This window comes from Sparus aurata, chromosome 5 (assembly GCF_900880675.1).
Source record: "Sparus aurata chromosome 5, fSpaAur1.1, whole genome shotgun sequence".
Lineage (NCBI taxonomy): Eukaryota > Metazoa > Chordata > Actinopteri > Spariformes > Sparidae > Sparus > Sparus aurata.
This window is the reverse complement of record NC_044191.1, coordinates 27,001,046-27,026,165: the sequence shown is the minus strand read 5'-3', so window position 1 is coordinate 27,026,165 and position 25,120 is coordinate 27,001,046. Positions and strand designations below refer to the sequence as shown.

At 43.0% G+C, this 25,120-nt stretch overlaps 1 protein-coding gene across 1 annotated transcript in view; it reads right to left on the bottom strand.

The window, feature by feature from the left end:
- Positions 1–25,120, bottom strand: part of fbxl17 (F-box and leucine-rich repeat protein 17) — a 227,919-nt gene that overhangs the window by 12,320 nt on the left and 190,479 nt on the right. Inside the window, exon 10 of the mRNA XM_030416214.1 lies at positions 9,133–9,275. Coding sequence (XP_030272074.1) covers positions 9,133–9,275 — 143 coding nt within the window. The remainder of the gene's footprint in view (positions 1–9,132; positions 9,276–25,120) is intronic.

Here is a 25,120-nt window from a genome sequence, read left to right as displayed (position 1 = left end):
TAAAGTCAAGCATTCTTTTGTGTGTGTATTTAAAAGCACAAAGAAAAACGTTGTGCATACAGACTTCACCCTTTCGTTCAGTTCACTGTCAGTACAAGCACAAATCTTGACAGCGTGATAAATCTCTATCTTTGTTCTCTGAGTTTTAGCTCTTGGGTGAAAATTGTTCTCTTTTTTTCTCTAACGTTCACAGAGCCACAGGTCACAGGAACACTATTCCTGCCTACAGACAAAAAACACGGAAAAGTATTCAAAGCTTCTCTAACCACTGGCTACTGTTTTTCCAAACAATTTTTTAATGCCGTTCATAAATCAGAGGCTTAAGCGATTCCCTCACAAAAAATTTCCAAAGCTCATCTGGATGTATTAACAGATACAGCATTCAGTGAGGGGGAGCGACGTCGTCATTAGCATTAAATGGCTAATTCATCACCGACACAGTCAGACGCTGCGCCTGCCGGCTAAAAAAGAGACTGTGACCACCTGCTGTCTCTCTCAATGTTTGGGAGGAAGGAAAAAAAAAAACATATTGAGCAAAACATTCGTTATTGGCGCAAAAACACACGAGGATCGGCGAGTGCGACTACCCGGCCACACGGAGTCCTGTCTACCGTCTGCCCATGACTCCATGAGATTATCTTGACCTCCGATGTGATGGGTAAACAGCACTGGATGAGGGAGGAAGAGGAGGAAAGGCTGAAAGATGGGGGGGGGGGGGCAAACTTGAATGAACTAATTGAATGAGCAAAAGATGTGTGCGGCATCCAAAATTCAAACAACCTTGGCCGTCCTTGCTCGGAGGAGTGTAAGGGAGGGAGAGAGACAAAAAGAGGAAAGAGGGGTACAAAAATAAAGCGAGGGCGAAGTGGAGGGAAGGCAGCGAATGTGTATGTGAGCGCCTGTGAGCCAGGTGAGGTCAGGTTTACGCGTGTGTATGGTCTGGTAGATTTTTGTTTTTTTACGTTGAAGGGCAAATCTGAGATTCCCTTCAGATACTCAGTGAACTCTGTCGGCGTCTCACTTTATTTCACCCTCTCTCCTTCACTGTCCCTTGCTCCTGCCCTTTAGAAACAAGATGAAGGGATGATCAGGAGGCGGCTTCAGTTAAGACCGCCAATCAATACGGCTCTTCTGTGTGGGATGAGACTCTGAGATTACACTGAAAAAAACAAAAAAAAATCACAAATAGCAAACGACTCTTTCAAACTACTTTCTCTACTTTGAACATTCAAGTCTGACCAAAGCCCGGTAAAACAGGAAAACCAGGGAACCGGCCCATTCTTACGACTTGATGCTGCGCGTATGGTGTCTTTCCTTCCTAATTCCCCTTTCGCTTCAGGAGCCTCTAAAACTAAGCATCCCCGCCGCTTGCAATAACAACACTCATCAAAGAAAGTTTCGCCAGAGTCCAAAACTCTCATTTCCTAAACGAGACTTAAAAAGCCTCTTAAGTCTTCGCCATACTTCATCTTTGTTTTCCTCGCTCCGAACCTCCGGGCCCTGAACAATTAGGCCCTTGTTTATGTCTGCAAATTGCTGCGCCGTGCCTATCTGTGTGTAGTCCCCGGCAGCTGGATGCACCAGTGGAACGGCCGTATTGATTGGGATGTCTGTTCTGTTAACAAGGTCTGTCTGGTTGCTCTATCTGGGGGTGCTCATACCTGTTCCCCAAACGTCGCTCCGCCTCAGTTCAGGTAATGGGAGCCCACTTCAAAACTGCTTACACGAAACACTTTTCGGAGCGGTGGGGCGTTTGTAAAAAAGGAATAGCTCGGATTCACCCCATTGTTCCCTTTTTACTTAATTTCACTTGCGTTTCCTCGTGGTTTCCTGTCATTCGTTAAATCATTTCTGGATTATTTTTTTTTTTCCTCAGGGCCTGCCCTCCTTTTACTTTCTGTTCTGTTCCCTCTTCTCCTCCATTACTATGATAACTCTTTCTCTCTCCACCAGCTGTCCCTGAAGGGGCCGGTAGCAGTCAGTGTCATTATTTTCCTAGTCCGGCTTCATGCTGACTGTGTGAGTTTGCTCCCCTCTCTCCGTTTCACAAACCTGAGCTGCCCATTTGTTTTCACTCTGATGAAGTAGTGGAAAAGACGGTGGGGGGAAAAAAAAGAAAGGTGGATGAGGAAGAAAGTAAGGGGGGGGGGTGAGTGAAAAAGATGTAGAGAAAAGAAAGAGAGGGAATGGACAAGAGGATGAGAGGGGAAAAAGAGGTACATTTGAGCAAGCTGTGAAAACGCTCCAAAAGAAAACATTCCACTGAGGCTGAATAAGATTTAAAATCCCCAAAGTGATACATCAACAGAGAATGAAGGCTTTAAATGTTCACAGAGTGGCCGGGAGGGCCCATTATGGAGAACACCATCTTAACGCATAGAGGAGACATATGTAAACAGAGTCCAGATAAGGCGTGCAGTGAATTACCACTGTTCGGTGTGAGGCAGTACAGTGTGTTTCTGCAAAATCAAATATATCAATAAAACTTACTGCTGGATCCCTGCCGCTGTGACTGGACACTTATCTTAATTATGCGGTTGGCCAAAAAAGCTATAAATGTCAGGGCATTAACATTTGTTGCATTTGTGTGAGTTTGGCATGTTTATGCGTGTTTGCGTTTCTGCATACACCCGGACCCAAGAGCACAGAATGCTGTTACACCATCGCTGTAATTTTAGCTGGAAATTACCTTTGACGGCAATTTCACAACTCGAAAGCGTGGCCCGAAATAATACATAATGTTCCATTGTGTTCGTCGAGGCGTAGAAAGATGAATTCCTCCCGCAGAGAGGACCTAACATTTAACAGTAGACTCGCTGGGGAGCCGGGCTGCTCAGAGATGCACGCGCTGACATATGGGAGCAAAGAAATGATCAGCTTTTCAGACGATTCGGGCACTTTTTCCTGGCGTCTTTTCAGCCCGACACTTCAAAAGACTGGCGCTGAAAGAGGACAAAATGCATTGATTTGATTATTTTTGGGTGAGTCGGGATCAATCGCATTCTTTCTCCTCGTCGGAACGTTGGCAGTTTGGCCCCCGAGGGCAGAGGAGTGTAATCATTTGAGGCAGGCGGAGCATGCATTTGGCCGGGCCTGGAGGGGTTCTGATTTCAATGCGCCATTATGAGCTGCGTTAACAGCAAATAACATAAATTCCTCTCGGAAGAACACACACAGTAACACACAGACATGTCGCATTTCGGCGCGTATAAACACACCGAGACACAAAGGAAACCCCTCAGACAGATGTGGAGAGGAAAGGGAGAGGGGAGAGAGCGTTGAACACACACATTCCAAACTATTACAAACGCATATCGCCCAGCTACTGAGAGGAGAGTCTCAATAAGAAAATATTCTGACAATCAAAGTAGACTTCACACAGATCTGGGATTGTGTTACGGCTATGTGTGTACAGAGTTAAAAAAAATAAATAAAAAATTCTCCATATCAGTCCAAATGGCAGTGGACACAAAATTCAAGCTGGCTGGCAGTAAAATGTATACAGTACGGAAGCACGTTTGTGTAAACTGTGACGGGGGAAATCGATCCTTCACACAGCTCCACATGAGGAGAGCCAGATGGATCCTGTTAACAGTTCTTAAATGAATTCTACACGTTCTAAGTCCTGTGACATCCAGGGAAGCTGTTACATTAAAATTCCCAGCGTTTTGACAATTCCAAACAAATTTACACAGGCCCCGAGCTGCGCTGCCGAGGCGGAGGGCTGACGGGGCTGTCCGCGCTGCGTGTCGGGGGTTATCACAAGGCTGTATTTGTCTGAAACTGACAGGACCCGCTCGGAAAAACCTAACTCCACGTCGGTTGGCGTGGGAGGAAACTGCAGGGGGTGGAAGGAGAAAAAAAAAAGTGAGGAGAGAAAATAGAGAAAGAGCGAACATGTGATTTATTCTGAAGAGCCAAATGTAGGCTGCAGATGTTACCTGGACATCTGTAAGACAGACAGGCTTACGCTAGCTCTGATGGTGATTGAGCAGCTGTTTGTTGCGGTGATATTGCCACCTTAAATCCTAGCCAACGTGTTTTTCTACCTCTGTGTTGCAGTTATTTGTGCAAAATTGCTGCAACATACACATCCTGAATGAATTCCAAGCAAAGGCCTTGTAAGGGAAATATTAACTTCGGAGTATTTGCAGTATGTCCAGAACACTGTCAACACAGCTCTCATGAGAAGCGGAGTGTATATAACAATTTATTTTCACAATGCAAACATTCACGGTCGGCGGGCAAAGCAAAATTATTTCAGGTTGGGGCCACTGTCAGTGACCCCCTTAGCTACAGTATGTTGGCTAGTTGATGGGTAAATATTGAGATGGTTCCTCAAGTGTGTAGATCCTCGGGTAGAGCTAAATAAATTGGGGTTGTTACAGGTCAAGCTAAGCTGAACCAATTAAAATCCATCAAGCTGAATCATATGAAAATACCATCCAAATCTAACGGAGAAACGCGCTCTACAGTAAAATAGTTTCGCCTGAAATCAGCCTGAGAGCAGAGAAGAAGTATGGGCTCCACTAGAAGAAGGACAGCTGACCTTATACACCGGTCACCCATGCTGTCAACAACGGGGCTGACGAAAGAGAACAGACAAACGGATTCATGGAGAAAGTGCAGCCATGTCCTCACTTGAAACAATGGAGATGGTAATAAAATGAGGCACGATGGAGAAAATTCCAACTGATTTGTCAACATGAAAAAGAGAAACTGTGGCGGAGAGAAGTCTAAAGTTAAGTAATTTGCACAAGACATTCATTATGTGGGAACCCTGTGGAATCGAGAGTTATCCCCGAGCTTCTGCGTTTTTTTTTCCCAGAAATGCATTAAGTGCAGAGATGAGATTAGTTTGCCCTGAGATTGAATTGGACATGCTTCCAGATTTTACTGCTGTGATACACAAATAAGGCGTGATACGGCGCTGCTCGACGCCGAAATGTCAAATGCAAACCGGAGTAAAAATCACGGCCGAATTGATTGGACGGCCAGTACTAAAAACTATTTTGCAGAGTAGTATGAAATATTGATTTGATTTATTAACAGGAGACAGCGTGCAACAGGGATTACAACCGCTATTTTGATTTTTTTCACCAGGCAGCGGTCAAAGCACAGATTCTGTTAACTTTAACTTGCAATACGCCACTTTTTTTGCTTTGACTTATCATCATGCAGTAGATGATGAGTTATTCAGTGTTTAGATTAGGTTTGAGTTAAGGGTACAACCCTGTCTGCTTTCATGTCTCCCTTGAAGACCGACTTAATAAATAAACTTGTGCATTTTCTCTTAATGTTTTCCTCCACTCCCCCGACGCCACCCCCTGCTGCCGTCGCTTCTTCTTCACACAAAGAAATCCTCAAACTATTTTATTACTCCGTATAAATTTTACGACAATATCACTTTACCTCTCCAGTGAACTTGCTCCTTTCTTCTCACTAATTTTCAAAGGTAATGTTTATCGTTTCTTTATGAAATTTGGAGAGAAACTGTCCCTTGTTGCCGGTAGTTGCGAGGCTTTGGGGTAAAACAAAAGCGATTGGGTTATCTTTGCGACAGCAGCGAGCAAAATAATACCACCTAGAAATGCTACCGGGTGGGAAGTTATGAAGTTGTCTGCTTCTACTGCGAGGATACAGCAATCTCTTCACTCGCACAAGCGAAGAGAAGACGTGAAGCAGCGGGAATCATACAACTAAAAAAAACGACCCCGTCAAAATGACCTTGATAAAAAGATATCAAACGTCCCCCAACTCTGAGTCGTTTGGGAGAGGAGAGTCAGCAACTGTAAGTGTAAAAGAAATATAAATAATTCAAATTAGTTGTCAGGAAGAAAAGCAGAAGCACAGATCTTTAGCTGAGGCGATTGAAGACCCTCGAGAGGAGTGATGGAGGTGCAGGAGGGTATGCGGCGAGAGAGGAGAGTGGGAGGTGAGAAGAAGGCAGAGCATGGTCACTGCTGCCCGTGGGCTGACTCCTCGATAACCACAATTCCCCCAGTCCGTCTCTGCATCTCACCTTTTTACCTCTTTAACTCGCTCTGTAGCTCTCATTTTCGCCGCGACCTCGGTAATAACAACCTATTTTCTGTTTATTTGTTTCCCTCTGAGCGAACTTCGTATTACCCCTATCCCTCTCTCTGTCCGCTCCTGCAGCCTGACCTTATCTACTGTAACTCCCTTTTCTTGCCTGGCTTATTGAAAAACAACAACAACAAAAGAAAGTAGCTGCTGTGGGCTTGTCCCCCCCCCCCCCCCCACACACACACACACACACGCCTAACCAATCCTCACCAGTACTCTGGCCTCATTTGCAATGCTAAACACAATTTTAGGGGCGCGAAAAGAGAGGAGACAGAAGAAACGGGTGAAGGGGCCAAGCATGCAGTGAATTAATTCCGTGACCTTGGAAACTGTCAAAATCTTCTCTCGGCTCGATTCACACTCCATTACAACCCTAATAGCACCAATTATGGCTTTATTTAGCTGTGTCATCCCCAAATTCCCACTTCAGAGCAGAGGGAGGATAATTATTTATCTTTCCATCCTCCGGGCTAAATTAGGTAGTGTGAATATCACATCTGAATAGAGAGGTGGCTATATGAATAAGAGCAGAGGAATGGGTTGGATTCGTTCGTAGCGATGGGGCAGGAGGAGCATGAAAGCATACTGAGGAGAGAAAACTAAGAAAAATTGTTATTCCGGTAAAGATGTAGGTCATTCCAGAAGAGATTTTTATTAGCATGGCTGTAGATATCGATTGTTGGGGTCACTGAGCCGGCAAGGCGGCGCTGGGAGGGGGACTAAATGAAAATGGAATCTAAGTGATCACCTGCTATGTAATGCAGTTACTCTTTATTACTCCTAGATAAATATGATAGATACGCATTCACGTCCGCAATAATGTGAATCGAGTACACCGCTTTATCACTGGGACCTTACACATGGGGTCACTGTCGGACCCTCATATGTTTTAATTTTATTACAGTATAAATAGATAAATATGATACACCGATGTTCTGGTCACACTTAATGATCTCCGGGTGGGCTTTTTTTTCCCCCAAAGAAATCCATAAGGTCAACCTCGAGGCTGCGCCACACAGATATCACCGATTTTATAATGAAGAAATAAAAAAGATGAGTTCCCAACCCGGTGAAAGGCCTCGACTATAAGTCATAACATCTCTCCGCCCTCCTTTGCTTCCCTGCCAACTTCTACCCTGACTTTCTTTTTTTTTACTACACAGCAGAGAGCTTTTAAACTTATTCAGCCTGAAACCCAAATGTAAAATTTAGCCTCAATCTGAAGAACAAAATGGCTCATTAAAAACACACTGTTACACTCACCATATGGAGGCCCACCAGCTTTGGGATTATTGCCTGTGCTGTGCAGACTACAGTACAAGACACCAGGCTGTACAATATCAGTGCAGGCTATAGTTTCTAGGTTAGGCCAGCTGCTCACTTTCTCTTTCCTTGTCCACCCTCATCCCACTCATGTCACACTGAATGATCCCGTAAGTAAGTGGATGCATCTGTGTGGTAGGAGCTCCACTGAACCAATTGGAGAGGTGGGTGGAGTTGTTACCATGGCACTACAACTAAATGTGCCTCCATCGGGTCAGTGATTGGATTGGTAAGAGGCCAGCGAGAGTTTAAGGGTGACTTTGGAAAAGATCATCCCTCAGACCCAGAAGCATCTCAAAGTCGGTTTGAGAGGGGTCATTATGTCACTTCTCTAGTGTTATCACTCAACAAGCCGACTCAAACACGCACCACGTGGACACACTGGGCACAGACAGCAATGGGCTTACTTACTCCACATGCTCGCCTCTGGATGCTTCTTATTTGGCCTGGTGCCCTGACCTGTGTCTTTTGAGGCTTCATGTGTATTTGTTTGATTATGTCTCTGTTTATGTGTCTCCACTAGAGCGAGGCAATATACAGTAACCATAAGATGACGGAAATTTGTCAAGTATCAGACATTTTTATATTATTTATACCCATACATTGTTGCAGATTATTTAGAAAAAGCAGATTTATGTGGGCAAAATGTGAGATATGGCCAGAATTTTAGTTTAAAACATTCAAAAGATGAACCAGGAAAATGCGGCTGAGCGGCCACATAGTTTTAGCTGTTAGATGTACCCCACTTGCCGTGTCTTCTCAACCCCCAAAGTCATAGTCCTGATCAAAGCTGCAGTAAATCGCCTCCTTACTGTATCCCCTGTCTTCAAACTGACCATGGTGACTCCCCTGTCATCTAAGTATGCACTGTGGCCCTATTATCAGACGCCTGTCAGCTAATAGGGCCACTTAACTCCATAGCTAACTGAGCTACTTGCTAATGGCAGCTGGTTACAACAGCCAAAAGTGTAGTGTGCAGCAGGAAGAGGTTATGTTGTCCCCCCTTTTCTTTGGAGCTACCTTAGAAATCTTGTAATTTTCCAACAAATTGCACCTTTAAAGTATTTCATGTATATTGTATTAGAACAATCATATTACTATTAGATAGGTATATCTAACACCCACCACTTTGCTGGAACCAAAAAATACACTTTTATTTATTTCTGCTGAGAATGACAACAGGTATCCAATCAGATATGTGCATATTAACTGAACCAAAAGGGGGTTACAGTCATATTAAAGCAAATGCAGCTGCAACTAATAATGATCATTAATCTCGTCATTAGTATAATATGATTATAAAACGGTGATCGCAACTTCAAAGTGTCTAGGGCAACTTCTTCAAATTGCTTATTTTCTCCAAACAAAAGAGATTTGATTTAAAATGATATGAAACAGAGAAATTAGAGAGAGAAAAAATGCTGGAATCAGAGAAGCTGAAATGAGCAAATATTTGGCACTTGCCAAAAAAAGATGAACAAATTAACAAATAATTTGAAGAAGTCTTCCTGATTAGTTTTCTGTCAATCAACACATCAAACAACTGTTTCTGCTCTTAACCTATTAAGCTTTTCATGTAGACCAAAAAAAAAAATTCTCAAAACTTTTTTGCTCCATGCAACAATCTGATTTGTTTTGTATTAAAACATCTCCAGAAACATCTCTTGAGAGCGCGCAATGGAAACCAGACAGCAGCAGACATTACAGGCCGAGCCTTGTTACCTTGTCACATCTCATAAGGCCCAGGTAGCGGAGGGACTTGCTGCTCTGAGCAATCTGAGTGGCTCCCTGGTCTGTGATGTCCTTACACCAGCCGGCATCCACAGTCTCTATGGTGCTGCTGTACTGGCCTATGGCTATCAGAGCTGTGGACATGGGAGGAAAGACAGGGAGGGAGAAAGGGAGGGAGGGAGAGAGAGAGAGAAACAAGAAAAGGTGTTAGTCTGACAACCTTTCTCATGCAAATGTGGCAGCATCATCCTCCCAGAGAGAGGCACTGAAAATCGACATGAAAAGCGGGGCAAGTCATCTGGCCAGCTGTGACACATAATGCCAATGTTTACACAACACCTTGGAAATACACACAGGGTAACATGCTGAAACACACACACGCACAAATCTCACACACACTCATGCCTGTTCAGACTGCTGCAGGATTCATCCATTAGAGCCTTTGGCATGAGTCACAGCACTGAAAGGCAGTGACACCGTGCCAGGGTAAAGTGTGACTCCATGCCAGTGTATGATTTAATTCGTGTGTGTGTGTGTGTGTGTGTGTGTGTGTGTGTGTGTGTGTGTGTGTGTGTGTGTGTGTGTGTGCTGTGTGTGCGCGTGCGTGCGTGCGTCTGTGTAGTATTTACTGTTGCCAGGGCAGAGACACAGTGCCAGGGTAAAGAGTAGGCACCAAAAGAAATATCTGTCGGTGTCTGGGGGCTTTTGTTACACCTGGGAATATGTGTGCAGACATAACTCCACACATACACACCATCCCTCATAGATATGTTGCTTGTTTGGTGCCCTTTTAATTTATCTATTTAGTCGGCTACAAATTAAAATGTGCAGTTGACAAACAAGATGAGATTAAATCTTCCATAATCTATCTCAAATAAAGACATACCCCTGTTGCATTAACACACAAACACAAACACACACTCGGAGACACAACAACAATCTCCCCCATCAATCCTTGACCCGTCAATCGCTGGGCGGATGGAGGAGACCTGCGCTCCAACCAGTCGATTGATAGTGCTGCTTGGTGATCGATTGGCAAGGGCCTGCGCTTTGTTCTCCACTCTCTCACAACCATCACTAATGAGAGTAGGAAGGCAGGAGGAGGAGCGAGGGATGAGAGAAAGATGAAAGGAGGAGGGTAAAGACAGAGAAAGCCTTTGACAGCACCTTCAAATGGTTACTTAGCCCTGATGTTGTTTTCTCATTTGCAGAAATCCATTTCACTTAAAAAAAAATTTTTCACAAACAGGCTCAAACGTCTCCACTTCAATGAGGAGGGAATATTAATCTCTACAAACTCAGTCAAATAGAATTTCTTCCTGCCCCCCCTTTTATCACCAGCACTTTTTAAAAAAATACCTCCACATATTACAGTATTAAATAACATGTAATCAGCAGATTGTAGATGTTCCACTGGTTTAGACTCACTGTCCAAATGTGTGTGTGTGTGTGTGTGTGTGTGTGTGTGTGTGTGTGTGTGTGTGTGTGTGTGTGTGTGTGTGCGTGTGTGTGTGCGGGTACTTGTATACGAATGTGTGCTGCACCGTGGAGCGGGAGCTTGTTCCCATAGGAGAAGGGAAATGAATAATCTTATGCTTTTTGAATCGACTACATGTATTTAACCCTCCTTTCCTCCCATCCAGCTGGAGTGGTGTAATGCATAGAGTCTCCTATACACGTACACACAGGAACAACCTTGTGTACAGTATGTAACATATGTAATATATAGTTTTGGGCACACGGAGTGCTCCACATGTGGTTTCTTTTGTACTCCAGCATGCTCTTGGATTCCACGCATAATGGCACATTATGGCGAAACAGGCAGTAACATGGCTTTGAAGTTACACAGTGCTTCATGTAACGGCACCATGGGGAGGACGCTCTATCAGGCCAGATGGGTGAACAGCACATGGAGCAGCCATGTTGGGTTATTTTTTTATGAGTTGTGACCTGGAAAAATATTCTAAGTATGAACACACATTTGTGTTTTTTTCTTTTGTGTGTGTGTGTGTGTGTGTGTTTGAGACTGGAGAGACGTCAAGTAGGTGAACGGCTCCCCATCCTGCTCCTCTTGTCAAGTCCAATCACATGATCTCAAAATTCGATTACCTGGGCTCAGACCTCTCGTCTGATGTTAAGACACACATATTGCTGCCGTTAAAACCGCCTTGCAGAGCAATCTGGAGTTTTCTGAGGAACGGGGAGATCAAATAAAAAAAAGGAGAGCTTCATAGTTAAACGAAGCCAACAACAGAACTCCCTCCACTTCCCCTTCACCGACTCCCACTCCCTGCTTCTTCCCCTTCAACTTAACTTCTTTCAACCTGACGAAGTGAGGGGATGGAAGCAGACAGGTGCCTACCGCGGTGAATGTATAAGAAGCGCGGGTGAATACATTGTCCACGCATTTCCTGATTACTGTGCTGCATTCAACCGAGCACATAACCTTCCTAATCGAAACCGCTGTATTACAGACTCCAGGAAGAAAAAGGAAAAAATAAAACATATGGCAGTTTGAGATAGCTAAAAGGACAAAGAGAAGAGCAAATAACCATAAACATCATTTGTTAAGCTCTCAAGTTGGTAAACTGGAGAGTCAGATAAAGCCTTTGTCAGAATGAGCCAAGTGTTTGGCTGTTTAGACTCGTTTAGTGCTCTATCAACAAGTTCATCTGGTTGCCATTACAGTCTAATATCCGTGTGTGTGTGTGCTCTGCCTCTCTCCCTCTTCCTTTGATCCTTTATCAGGAGACTGTAAACTCCAGCTACTGCCAGTGGCAAATGGAAATCGGTGGCTACTTTCGCAAAGGCGAGGAGCTTTAACTGAAAACCTTTACGCTCCAGTCGAACGGTTGTGTTCAGCTCCTCAGAAAAAGTGGGAGCAATCTGAGCTCGGTGCCTTTGTTTTGCAAGATATTGGTGAAGCATACAAATAAAGACTTTTGCTTGTTTGAAAATGCAATTGTACTGCTTTCTATTCATTATGAAAATGTGGAACTGTATGTGAAAAAAGACTATCTTTGAATAGTTACACATTAATTCACACTTTCTAACTTTAAGAAAAAGTGTCTTTCTTTTGCTCAGGGATGCCTCTTAATGACCTACAAAAGCAAAAACACCATCAGGAAAGAATCTGCTCTGCAGGTTGGTGGTCCGACACTACTTTGTTTCACCACGTTATATTATGATTCATTTACTCACACAAAAGTCAAGATCTTTACGTATTGGAGGCTGTGGTGCTCATACCACACTTGACCACAGAAGTCACAACAATAAAGATCCTTGCAGCTGCTTTAAATCTGAAGTAATTCAATTGTAAATTCATTTGAAAAACGAGTTAGAGTAACAGTTAGATATCACAGAAGGGCTCTTGCACTGCACAGCGCTTATGATATTACAGCATTCATACATACTGTAAAAAAAATCTCTGTAAGACAATCTTTCATTTAGAGCAATGTTATCTGGCCTTTTATCCCTTGTGGGGTGACATTTGCATCTTGATGGCTGTTCGGCGTGTGAGGAGTTTTCCCAGAGCCCAATCACTGTATAGTAATTGGACTCTTACGGGATATATCACAATGTTCATGGCATGTCCACTGTAAAGGTCAGCAAATTAAGGCTACATCCTGTATGCTACATTTGCTTTACAGTAGTGTTCTCCGCGGTTGCACTGTAAGTCAAATATACGGCATGCCGACGGTTACAGGTGGCAACTGAAATTGATTTATACTAATTTCGGAAATGGTAAAAAATGTACTTGCATTTACATGTCTTATAAAATAATCCAAAAATGTTAAAATATAGGGTTTTCAAAAACTTTTGATTGGCAGTGTATAAGGGACCATAGGAGCAGGAAATTGTCTTTCCTGACTGATAATGATTTTCTGTCTGCGAAATAGATGAAGCGATATGCAAGAGAAGCTAAGGTGAAAAAGAGGTGGAGGAGTCAGAGGAGAAAAGAGGGGAAAATCCCATTCTGGCAGCAGGAGCTGTGACTGAGTGGTGACTACACACTCGCAGACGGTAATGAGGACACACTCTGCTGCCCTGCCTGAAAATGGCTTTAGGATCTGGCTCCGTGCGTGTGTCTGTGTGTGTATGTGTGTGTTTAGTGTGAAAAGAAGCAGAGAGAGACAGGGATTGACCTTAAATCCAGGATATCATTCATTTTGAGCATGGCACATTTCATCCGTCTTTTACCAAGTCCGTCATTCGGGGATAAAACTATGTCATCATACGAAAAACAGGTGGGGGGGATCACATTTAAAACCAGATTGCTTCGGTTTAGTTAAGCATCTCCTGGGATTTGGGCCAACCTATCTTCTTGTCAATCAATCACCAAACAGCAAATCAATCAACAGATCAATATAAAGAGGGTTCATGGACCATTTGGTGCCTTTAGGAACGGTAAAACTGCCTCATAACCAGAGCTTCCATCGCAGTATTACCCGCACTTTTATCATCAAATCTTAAAATGACAGTTTACGACAGGTCGCATAGTGATCAATTGAGAACAAAGGTGAGGAAAAAGTTGAGCAAAGGTGAACAACTGAGGTAAAAACCCTAAATCTTTGGTGTTCCATTAACTTCTACATTATCTCCAGACAGAGATTCATAACCTAATAGTCTCCCATATCAGGCGCAAGCTGTTATCAAACAACCATAAATAGCAGATTTATCCAAACAGAGGAGCGGATCCGGGCGAAGGTAACCGCACTCCTAACAGCGGGGTCAGGAGTTGGTCAATCCTGTGATGACCGCAACGTGAGAAGAAACCATCAGTAATCAGCTTATTCCCCCTATCTCTCTACCTGACCCCAGAGCATCAGGGGTTAAGCATCTTTTACAGGCTTATTAGATATTCACTTATTACATTCTCCTAAATGATGGTGTGCCATTACTGCTATCTTATTGCTCTGAAGCCATCCCCATGCCTGTCTGCTGAAACCCTATACACCATATTTTAGCTACTGATGAAGACAGAATGCTTACGAAAGAAGTGACGGTATAAGGTAAAGATTTACTGTGAGGCAGTGTGTGCATGTGTGCAGTGTGTGTGTGTCTGTATAAATATGGCAGCAGGAACACCAGAAAAAAGGCTTATTATAGCTGATGTATTCCAGAGAGCGCAACTGTCATGTCTAATGTGAAAGACATTCACTCGGTTCTTTGTGCTGCTTTTTAAAAACTTGGCCTCAGCTTTGCCCTCTACACTCTGCTGCTGTACGCCCAAAAAAACAAAAGAAAACCCCCCCTTTCACTTCTCATCCTTTTAAGCTGTGGAAGTTGTGAGGGATGCAAAAGATTTTTTTTTTTTTTCAAACGGATATCACAATCTGTATTTCTTTCCTCCCACTTGAGCCGACACTCTTCCCAGCATTGAGAGGAAATCTGGCAAAAAAGAGGCTTCATTTCTGCTGTATTTGTAACATCCTTGAAAAGGAAAGTTACCTTAATGCTCATAATGGTGCAAAACCTCAAGATAACCTTTTGGTACTGTTACAAGGGAGGGACATTAGGGCAATATACACTGGTGAGACAATAAAACATATGTCTGCCATCTCAGTATCATTGCTATCATTATATTATCATTTAATGTATGAGGGTATGGTGGTCAACGTAGGATCAATTATCAAAACCGCTTTGTGGCTTTGTTTTGTACAAGGCTGGCATTAAGATATGAAGATGTATAAGTCCTCTGATGTGTCAAATAGAGGTCTTCATGGGTACATCTGAAAATTAGGACCTAACCTGACCCTTCATCCAACGGGTCTGTTTAACATTATGTGTCATTCCCGAGTGGATCCAAGAAGACCCAGCTGTGATCACACAGCGCTAAGCTCGTCATCCAGCACGTGACATTAAGTGAACTTTTTTAGCTGTAATAAAACATGGATTAGCCATGCTGTTTGAATCAGCAAGAGAGGGAGAGCAAAAAAACTGGACGTATTTTACCAACTTTTGTAGCGAGCAGGATGGATTAAATGTGTCATAGCCAGGCACAGGGGAGACGGCTGTTAATGTCACATCAGCTAAGGCACAAAGGTTTGTTTTGACGACTTAACATTAAATTAACGGTAACTTGTTGACGGCAATCAGCTGGGAGAACTGTGCAAATAATGTCTGTGTCTCATCCAGGTATATTTCTGGGTCTTTTGGGGTTTTGGGCATGATTTTTTTGGGATTATCTTAAGCACCTGATGTTTATTAACTATCTTTCATCCATAAAAAAAAAATCATATGTAGTGTAGCAGAGGATTCTTTCCAAATCACCCATTCCTTATCATGACTGGATAAGTTAATTTTGCCCTGTGGAACGTGAAGGAATTTCTATAACTGTGAGCAGGTTGTACACATGTGTGCCTGTTTCCTCGCGAGTACTTAACATCGTGAACTGGTTGTCAACATGAGCAGAAAATGGGAAAAAGCTCTCACAGAAGTGTGATTACACATGTGCAAACATCCATGCATGAGCACACATAAATCATACAAGAGTGTAAAAACTGTGTAAATTGACCTTGGTGACCTCAATGAGCACCATGTGGATGTCACTTAACTCCATTGATGCCAGTCTGACGGGGCCGAGCGCTGGCCTCACTGTCTGATTGATTAACACACTATCCTCATCTTCAAAGTACCCAGCCAAAACTGACTGGGGTCACTCAGAGTGCCACAACTAATGCAGTAAACAACATACCAAATAAAGCACTCGACACACACACACATGCACTGCTAGAGGGAAACAAGAGAGGGACTGTTGCTTTACCCCTGTGGTGAACTGAGAATTAACAAATTAAAAGCTGTGAGAACTACAGGGAACTGGAGAAGGCATGCAGTCAATCCCTCGAATCAGAGGGGGGGGGAAAAAACAAGTTGCACCCTCCAAGCCAGATGAAAAATATGCAGATATAAAAAGAGAAATAAACGGGGAGAAAGAGTGAAAATGAGAGAGGCAGAGGTGCAATGAGGTGACGTTCTTTGCCCTGACATTTTGGGCTAACACAATCAAAGGCCAGGGGGAACTGAAATGAGCCAGGCCCGGCAGAGAGACACAGGAGAGAGGAGGAACAGATTGAGTGTGACACGGGAAGGGGGGAGAGCACTTTATGGTGGGACATGCTCGATCTGGGAAATTAATTAGCCAGAGGGCAGGGAGAAGGCAGTGTGCCTCCTTGTGTGTGTGTGTGTATGTGTGTGTGTGTGTGTGTGTGTGTGTGTGTGTGTGTGTGTGTGTGTGTGTGTGTGTGTGTGTGTGTGTGTGTGTGTGAGAGAGAGAGCACTGAGGGCATGGGCATTTTCCAAATCAGCCCCTGATCTGATGTAAACCAGCTGACACATACCGTTTGCATATGTGTATGTGTATGTGTGTGTGTGTGTGTGTGTGTGTGTGTGTGTGTGTGTGTGTGAGAGAGAGAGAGAGAGAGAGAGCGAGACGGACAGAGGAACAGAGGCAATCAGCAGACCCTTAAATGTTTAAGTGGTGAGGTAGAGACAGTACGACAAAAAAAGTGACTTTGATGTTTTACGGTGGTCTAGCATCTGAAAATAATACACTTGAACACACGCACACACAGGCACAAGGACTGTTTTTAGTGGTTGATGTGTGATAACCTTGCAGAGGGGATGTGAAGTTTGGAAGAGGAAGATTGGAAAGGTGAGTGAGTGACAGTGGAGAGAGGCAGAGAGATAGAGAGGAAGAGTGATGGGCAAGGACAGATAGACGGAGTGAAGGGGTGATAAGGAGAGATGGAGCTATCACAGAGGTGACCTACAACAGGCTTTCCTTCACCGCTGAAAACAAGCACTCTGCACTGATTCACACACACACACACACACACACACACAGGGACACTTAACAGGTCGGTGTTATTCATCAGGTGTCAATTAGATTGGACGTACTATGGTCTGAGATCATTTTATACAATTAAAAATAGAATGTAATGACTACGTTTCAAACATGATGCCCTCACTGCTCAAATACTCTTAACTTTAAATACTCCAACAATTCAATACCACATGTATGTCACAGCTGTGCAGTTCTAGTATCCATACAGTACAAAAAAACAAAAAAGACAACACATATCAACAAAACAACATGACCACTGCGGTGTACCAGCGTTCTTGGTTGGGTTTAGGCAAGAAAGCTGCTAGGTTAACTTTAGGCACTAGAACTACTTGGCTAATTAAGTTTAGGAAAACATCACGGTTTAGGTTAAAATGGTTACCTTACTTATGTACATTCAGTTATGAACATACAGACACGTGACGTCACTTAACCGTGCAAGTAAGTTACAATTGGTTTCACACTGGACACAAACAAGTCCTGTGCTTTTTTAGCCCTGTCATCCACTTCGTCCACCTCACATTGCAGGCTTTTTACCCCCGCTCTTTCATACGACATCCTCCTTTGCTGTTGTAATACTCACTAGTGGTCGTCACCTTTAAACTAACATCAATACGGTTCATAATGAGCTGCTTTCACATGCTACATTTATGGTGGTTTTCCTGGTGAGGAAGGCCTGACACAGTCATGTAGCACAACTGACTATTTTGCAGGAAACCAATGTTTAGCTGCCGTCACCGATGACAAATTAAGATGTGCGTATTTATTAACTGTAATATTTCCCTACACATGACCCTGACCAAGTGTTTCAGCTGTCCAACAATACCTGAATAATATTCCATTTTCTATCACCAGAATCTTTCTAACATAACTTGGGTATACCTTAGTTGCCATGCACAGATGTTGCCAAGAGTGAGAAATTTTAATTGTTGGAGCTGGATGAAGACAAATTTCATCGCTGGACAAATTCCAGGGTTTTGCACAATCGTCCAATACTGATGTCTGTATTAACGTCATTTTAATCTCAAAGAACTGACATATGATTTCATCTTTGTACTGAAAGTTAGTGAAGCAGGCTCGCTGTTGGATTGGAAGAATAAATCCAAGCGGAGGAAGCAAGAGAGCAAAGCTTGCCCCCTCCCTTAGTGCCACTGTGGGCTCTACCCCTTGAGCAAGGCCCTTCACCCCAAGCTGTTTCAGTGAAGCTGCTCTCTGGCCAAAAGATCAGACCCTTGTTCTACTGGGTAGCTTCCAGGCATGAATGTGTGTCAAGTTGAATGTGAGTAGCAAATTTGTGAAAAAGAACAGATTACTTTCAATGAAACTTTCCTGGGAAAAGTTGAGGTGGTAAATCAAGGCTCGTCAGGTATGTTGATGCAACGTAGAAGGATTACATCTATTGGTGTTGATTTGGCGGGGTGGTAAGTTTTTGTGGTATTTTTCGGGCCCTGTTAGTTTCACCAGGTTGTATTTTGTGGTGACATTTCAGGTTCGTGTACAAATTTGTGCTGTCATGCCAACCTCATCTTTGAGTCCACACAACAAAAAGAGACCCTTTTCTCAGTACAAGGACAACGATTTTTGTCACAATAGATTTAGTTTTTTTTAGATCTGCACTCATTCTGATTTTGTTTTTGAAGGTTTTTTCGTCCAGTGTTCAATTATTCCCTCTTACGTACGTCAGAGATGGATAGTTCAGTTTGTGAAGTGGATTGTGGTCTTGTCATTCATGGTTTAGAGAGAACATGGGAGTGCTTTGATTGAGAATATCTTGCAGCTAATGAAAATGAAGCATGAGTTGTCATCATGTAAGAATGTAATTTAAAAAAATCTTGATTATTATAGAGAAAGCCACGCAGCCCTGGTGTATAGGTTTATGAATACAAACCATTCCTAGAAATGTGCCCATTCAATGCTAATAATAACATACTCACAGGCATATGGTATTTCTTATGTTTGTGTGTATAATCTGTATGGAAATGTGTGTTGTGTACTTTCATCCTTCAAAGACAACATCAACAAGGAGAAAATAGAAAACAGACTCAACACACACACACACACACACACACAAACTGAGGTTCCTATTGCCATCAGCAGTAAAAGCAGGATATTAAGCTCTATTTCAAACCAACAGCACCTCTGCTCCAATGCACCTCTCCTTTGAGGATATTAATCCTCCCCACCTTTTCTCTCTCTCTCGCTCTCTCACTCACTCACTCACTCACTCACTCCCTCTCTCTGTCTGTCTCTTCCTCCATCACTCTTACTTTCTCTCTCTTTTGGATTGTGTACAACAGAAAAAAAAACTGTTCTCCAATTCACAGATGGAGGGGCATAAAGCTTAACAACTTCAATTTGAAATGAGAAGGTGAGGACAGGAGAGGAGACGAGAGGAGCGGAGGAGAGGGAAGTGAAGAGGAGGAACGAGAACGGAGATGAAGACAGACACCATCCTAGCCGATGAACTGCGTGTTGCATGCGTCTGACTGGAATTAACGTAGCGTATCAATAGTTATGGCTTTGGTTATGGATTACGGCTAATCCTTTAGCATAGGGAGCAGGTCTTAAAGGTAATTACACGCTACTATTGGATCCAGAGCCCAGAAATGGGCCTCCTCTTACATCACGCTTATTAAGATCCAGGAGGAAACTGACTGCTCTTACATACTACTACAGGTTAACACACCGTGGCATTCTCTGCCAATCTTAATACTTCTGCAACTTGTCTGGTGGGTAAAAGAGCATTGTTGCTGAGATCTCAGCTGCTCTATGAAGAGGAAAGGCATGGCTCAACAATCTTTGTATCTGTAATCACTGGGACATGGATTTAATTTAGTCATCATCAAAACATTAAATAGTAACCCCACATGGGGTAATTAGGTAATTAGCAACACCACTCAGTTCTCGGTTTGAGAAGACGTGACATCCACACTGGACAGTTTTTCTTCCTTTTTTTTATTTTAGTCATTAGCTATACCCACACTTTTACCCTTTCCTGCTCAAAATGCCCCTCTGACTCTGCCTTACACACACAGTCGGTGGTTCCAAGTGCCGCCAAGTCTGTTGCTATGCCTTATCTCGAGCTTTTAATAGTCCACTCTGTCCGCTTTAACCCAGCGGGAATCATTAACCAGACACACACTTCCTCTTCGCCTACCCCTGAAGAAACCCTCCAAACCGCTATGATCTCAAGACAGTGTGTGTGTCCGTGTGTGGTTTCGTCTATTTGTGTGAATTAGGGGTCTACTTAGCCCCCTGAAACAACCTGAAAACAAATGACCCAATACCAATTAGTTGCACGACAATTAGGTTAGTAGACCGTTAATAACGGGCAGACCCGGCTAAGGAGAGTTATCTCCCTGAGACCTAAAACCAATAAGAATGTAACCTTGACACAGCAGACAGAAACATGTACTGTAACCAGCAATGGGACAGTCTAAAGTGTTGGTAAAATGTTAGGAAATTGCAACAATAGAACAAACATGTCTTATCTAATCATCCCTACATTCCAGCAACCTATATTGCAGTTCTTGTCTCAACTTTCAGCTAGAAAATCTTCAAGGCAACCTGTACCTTTATTTGAGCACTTAAAGCCTTATTAATTCTTGACCTAAACCTACAGCAAAGTCCTCAAACGTTAAGCACAGGCGAAATAGACAAAGAAGTGCATCCTTAATAGATCCTTAATTTGAATGTGGTTAACAATTCAGAGGTTTGCAGTAGTGTTGTTCCTGCGTACTCGGTTTGATATGACGTGTTAAAAAGTCAGTCTGGGGAAAAAAAAAAGATAAAACAACAGGTAAAAAACATTGTGGTGTTTTCTGAGCGGATAAGATTAGGTCAGTCAGACAGAGATAAAAATAGGTGATCTTCATTAAACGCTGCTTTAATTTTTGGTTATTTGTGAACAGGAACTACAAAAAAAACAGTAAGTAAAAGATCTCAACATATTAAAGTTAATGATCTCAATATAATAATAATAAATGGTATATGAGCGAGCATAAAACAGTGAGATAATTGGTCAGTGTTTGTTTAAAACTGTGACAACATTGAACATTGAATGTTTTTTCGGAAGGAGACCAAAAGGAAAAAAAACAAACAGAGCTGCATTCCTTGTGGCTAAAATCATGAAGAATTACTGCAGAAAACAGTACCGTCTCCATTAAAACATGGCCTTTGTGTCTGAAGAGAAAACCGTTTCTCTGTTTGTCCCACTGTGGTCTCTTTTACACAAACTCCTAATGGCTCATGAGTCTGTAACAGCACTAAGTCAGGTCTCACCAAAAGCTCTTTAGCAAAGTTTAAAGCTCCTGTGATGTTTTCTGATCAATACCTGGCCATAACTCAAATCACACTTCAAGTGCCATTACTGTATAAGCCGCACACTCTTAACCAAAGTGCACCGGCGCACACTCACTTACACACACATGTACGTTTTCATGAGCTTAGACAGTATTTTTGATCAATACCTGGCTATAGATCAAACACCTTTTCAGTTTATGGCTAACCTTTCCCGAGGCTCATTTTCAGACGCACACAGAATAACTCATGTCTTACTTGAGACTGCTGCTTTGACTGCGTCTATGAAATTGATAAGTGCTCCTAAATGCAAAATGACAGTTTAAGAACCTTGTTTTTGTACCGCGGTGTAGTCAGAATGTCTCATAAAAACACAAAGCACTTCTCTCCAGGAGGTAACTGTGGAGAGAGCCAGAGAGAGAAATGCACAACAGGCCAAATGTTCAGCTAAAGACTCAAAACTGTGAGAGCTCTCCTTTAAAGCATAATTTGTCCAAATGTAACAAGGGGAACGGTGTGCTGAGAAAACTATTTTCCCCACTCATATTTTTCATTTTATGTGGAATTCAGGAAATAGATGAGTTTGTTTTGCCACAAATATTTCATCTTCCCGAGTATTACTGACGTTAAAATGATCCCGAATGCGTTAGGAGACGGCTGAAAACTCCATCAAGGGTATTTTAATTTAGTGTAGATACAATCAGCCAAGAATCTTACAGAGGGGAAACTTTTTATAGATGAAAAATAACTACTTGTTATTCATACATCATCTAAAAGTCGGCCTCAGCACACAGAAAGAGGGCCTCCAGTACTTTTTCTGCCTATGTGCCTCTCGTTGCTGTCTCTAGTAACGTGTGGGCCATTGGCTCGTGTGCCTCGGCCATACGCTTTATTGTCCCCGTAGCAAAAATGTGTCCTGGACCCAAATGCTGTGCACATGTAGCTGCCTTTACAGTGGAGCTAATAGCATAAAAACATAAACACAGCACACTGCACAAGCATAGTCTAGGTCTTTGCTCATCACCTCATCCTTTACTTCCATCTCCTTACTCTCACCCTGTCAGACCTCACTGTACTTACTCCTGCCCCATTTTCTTCCCTCCTCACAGGAGTGTTTACTCTACCCTCATCCTCTCTCCCTTCCCCCTCCTCTCAGTTGTCTCCCCCTGATCCTCTGTAAAGGATGTTCCCGTGTTCAGGGTCACTGTCATCCCCTCAGTAGCTCTGTTGACCTTTAACCTTCTTTACGACTGGGGTCAGCGCCTGTCTCCATGGTGTTTAACATCCCCGTGGGAGGCCATCCTTGTGCATGGATATTGTGTACAATTCAAACATGCATGTAGACCTTATTTATAATGTCAGAGACATGTTGACCTTTTACGTTCACTTTAATCTTTCACTCAGGTTACGAGCCGCGACAGACAATAGTCACAGTATCCGACAAACCTCCCCCCACTGTTCGCTCCAACGTCTTTTGCTCATTCTTTTATCCAGCCTCCTTCCGTGGTCGTTTCATTTTTGTCCTTCCTCCCTGTCTCCCTGTGGTCTAAACGGGTCTCTTTCTCTTTGGATGTCCGCCTCTCTGTGACTTTCATCCGCAGGCTATTGAGTTACACAAGCTCCAATAGAAAAACATCCCACAATGACAATTATCCTGTGCAGCGATGGCTCTAACCTGTGCCTGGGAACCAAAAAAGAACATTTATGAAAAACGCTCCTCCCGCTGAAATGAAGAGCTCAGTGGCGGCAGAAAGCAAACGGGCTCAATTTCGTCTTTTTGCAGTTTTTCCTCGAACTTAACAGCCTAAATTTCAAATTGTCTGAACACGCGGTAACCTCCTGAAGGTAAAAATAGCATTACAAACACACATAAACTTCACATTCTAACTTTTTAGATTTAAAGATAATTTAGAATTCTAATGAAGAAAGTTGTAAACAAAATGCTTGTAGGGTTATAAAATATTATGCCTGTTAGATAAAATGATCCCCCCAAGTGGGTCATCTATTTTTTAGGTCTTGAATACATAATTGTGCTGTCTGTGTCACGCCATCTGACAGCAGAGATATTCTGTAATTTTAATCAGTGCAGCTGACTGCATCAATTGCTCCACACCCTCTGTTTTCCACGAATAAGACAAAACAAGGGTTTTTTTATTTTTCCATTTTTCCATAATTACGTCCATTTAGCCGAAGCTTTGACACATTGGTAAACATTTATTTTAATGTTATCTGCTTAGTGTCTGGACCCTTATTCTCAAGCTTCAGAAAGCTTGTCAGGATGTCGAATGTCACATAACTCTACCTTAAGTTCTGTATTGTTATATGTGTATCTTTAATGTGTTGTGACTAAACTGACAAATAAGTGTATTCGACAAAGGACATACTTCCCCCAAAAGCTGCAAGAATCATGCAAGTACATTAAATCCATTGAACGAGCAAACTACTTTGAGCGGTACATTTCAGAATCAAGAGATAGAGAATGACAAATAACATGTTTTTCTAATTTATGCATGAGAGTATGACTGGACTGTGTACAGTGACTGAGAACTTAGAGCCGTTGATGCTGTGGTAGACAAAGTGTTTCTCTTGAATGTGTCATTACTCGCACTTCTTACAGTGCATGTGTGTGTGGGCAGTGTGTCCCTTCTTACTTTTGGTTGGGGGGGGGGGGGGTCTGCTTGTGTTTACACTTGGCTCTGAGCCTGTATGCAATGTGTTTCCAGAGGGAGTGGGTAAGCTCGGTGAGGCCAAACACTAAATGGGCAAATGATACAAGTCCTGCACTCCTCCTCCATAAATTACCAGCTCATTACAGTAATGCAGCCCATTTAGCATAGGAAGAGAGGGGGGGAGGAAAAGGGGGAGATGTAAGAAAAGATTGCAGGAAAAAAAAAAAAGCAGGATTCATACAGGGTGCAACAGATGATGCATAAATGTCAAGAGAGAAAATTGGGTGAGGACGGGGGGGGGGGGGGGGGGGGGAGGAGTGGGAGACATGGCAGGAAAACAAGGAGTGAGGGAAGCAGAAGGAGAAGAGAGCGAGGGAGGAGAAAAACAGGAGGGGAGGAGAGGGAGGTTTCGCCATGATGTGTTTAAGGAGCTTTTCAATCCCAACAGAAGTGCTTTTCATTAGGTTAAAATCTATCATCTACGCTGCTGCGGGAAAAAAAACAATGGGGGAAATATTAATATAGATAGTGGCTACAGTAGGAGACAGAGATATAGACCCGGACAGAGCAAGTGAGAGAGAGAGAGAGAGAGAGAGAGAGAGAGAGAGAGAGAGAGAGAGAGAGAGGAGGGAGAGAGAGAGAGAGAGAATGGGATGAGATGTAACAGTTGTAATTGAATAGTGAACTAGAGAGGGCCTGAGTGCAAGCACTGATTAATACAATTCAAATTGATTGTCTCCTAGTAGCTGTGAGAACATCTCATTCTGACTTTCATATTTGAATGTTCAGCATGTTCTCTGCGTGCATGAGTGCATGTGAGAGTATGTGTGTGAGAGAAAGTGTCTGTGTGTGTGTCAGTGAGAGTAGCACTGAGGGGTAGGGAGTTGGAGAGTGCCCTCTAGTGCTTGCTGCTCCTTCTACCCCACCTTTAGATGCTCACATTGGCTGCTTCTGTGTTCTTCTTCCAAGTGTTTGGCAAGGTACCGATGTCCTTTACATTACTTTTGGCGGTCATGTATGCATAGGACGCATTGTTTGGTTACATCCTACTTGTGGGGAAAAGCCATCTGCTGCTTTTATCTTTGCCCAGTAGAAAAAAAGAAAAATCTTCTACAGACTTGAAAATCACCCACTCGAGATATCCCACGTCTCCTTCTGGAAAATACCT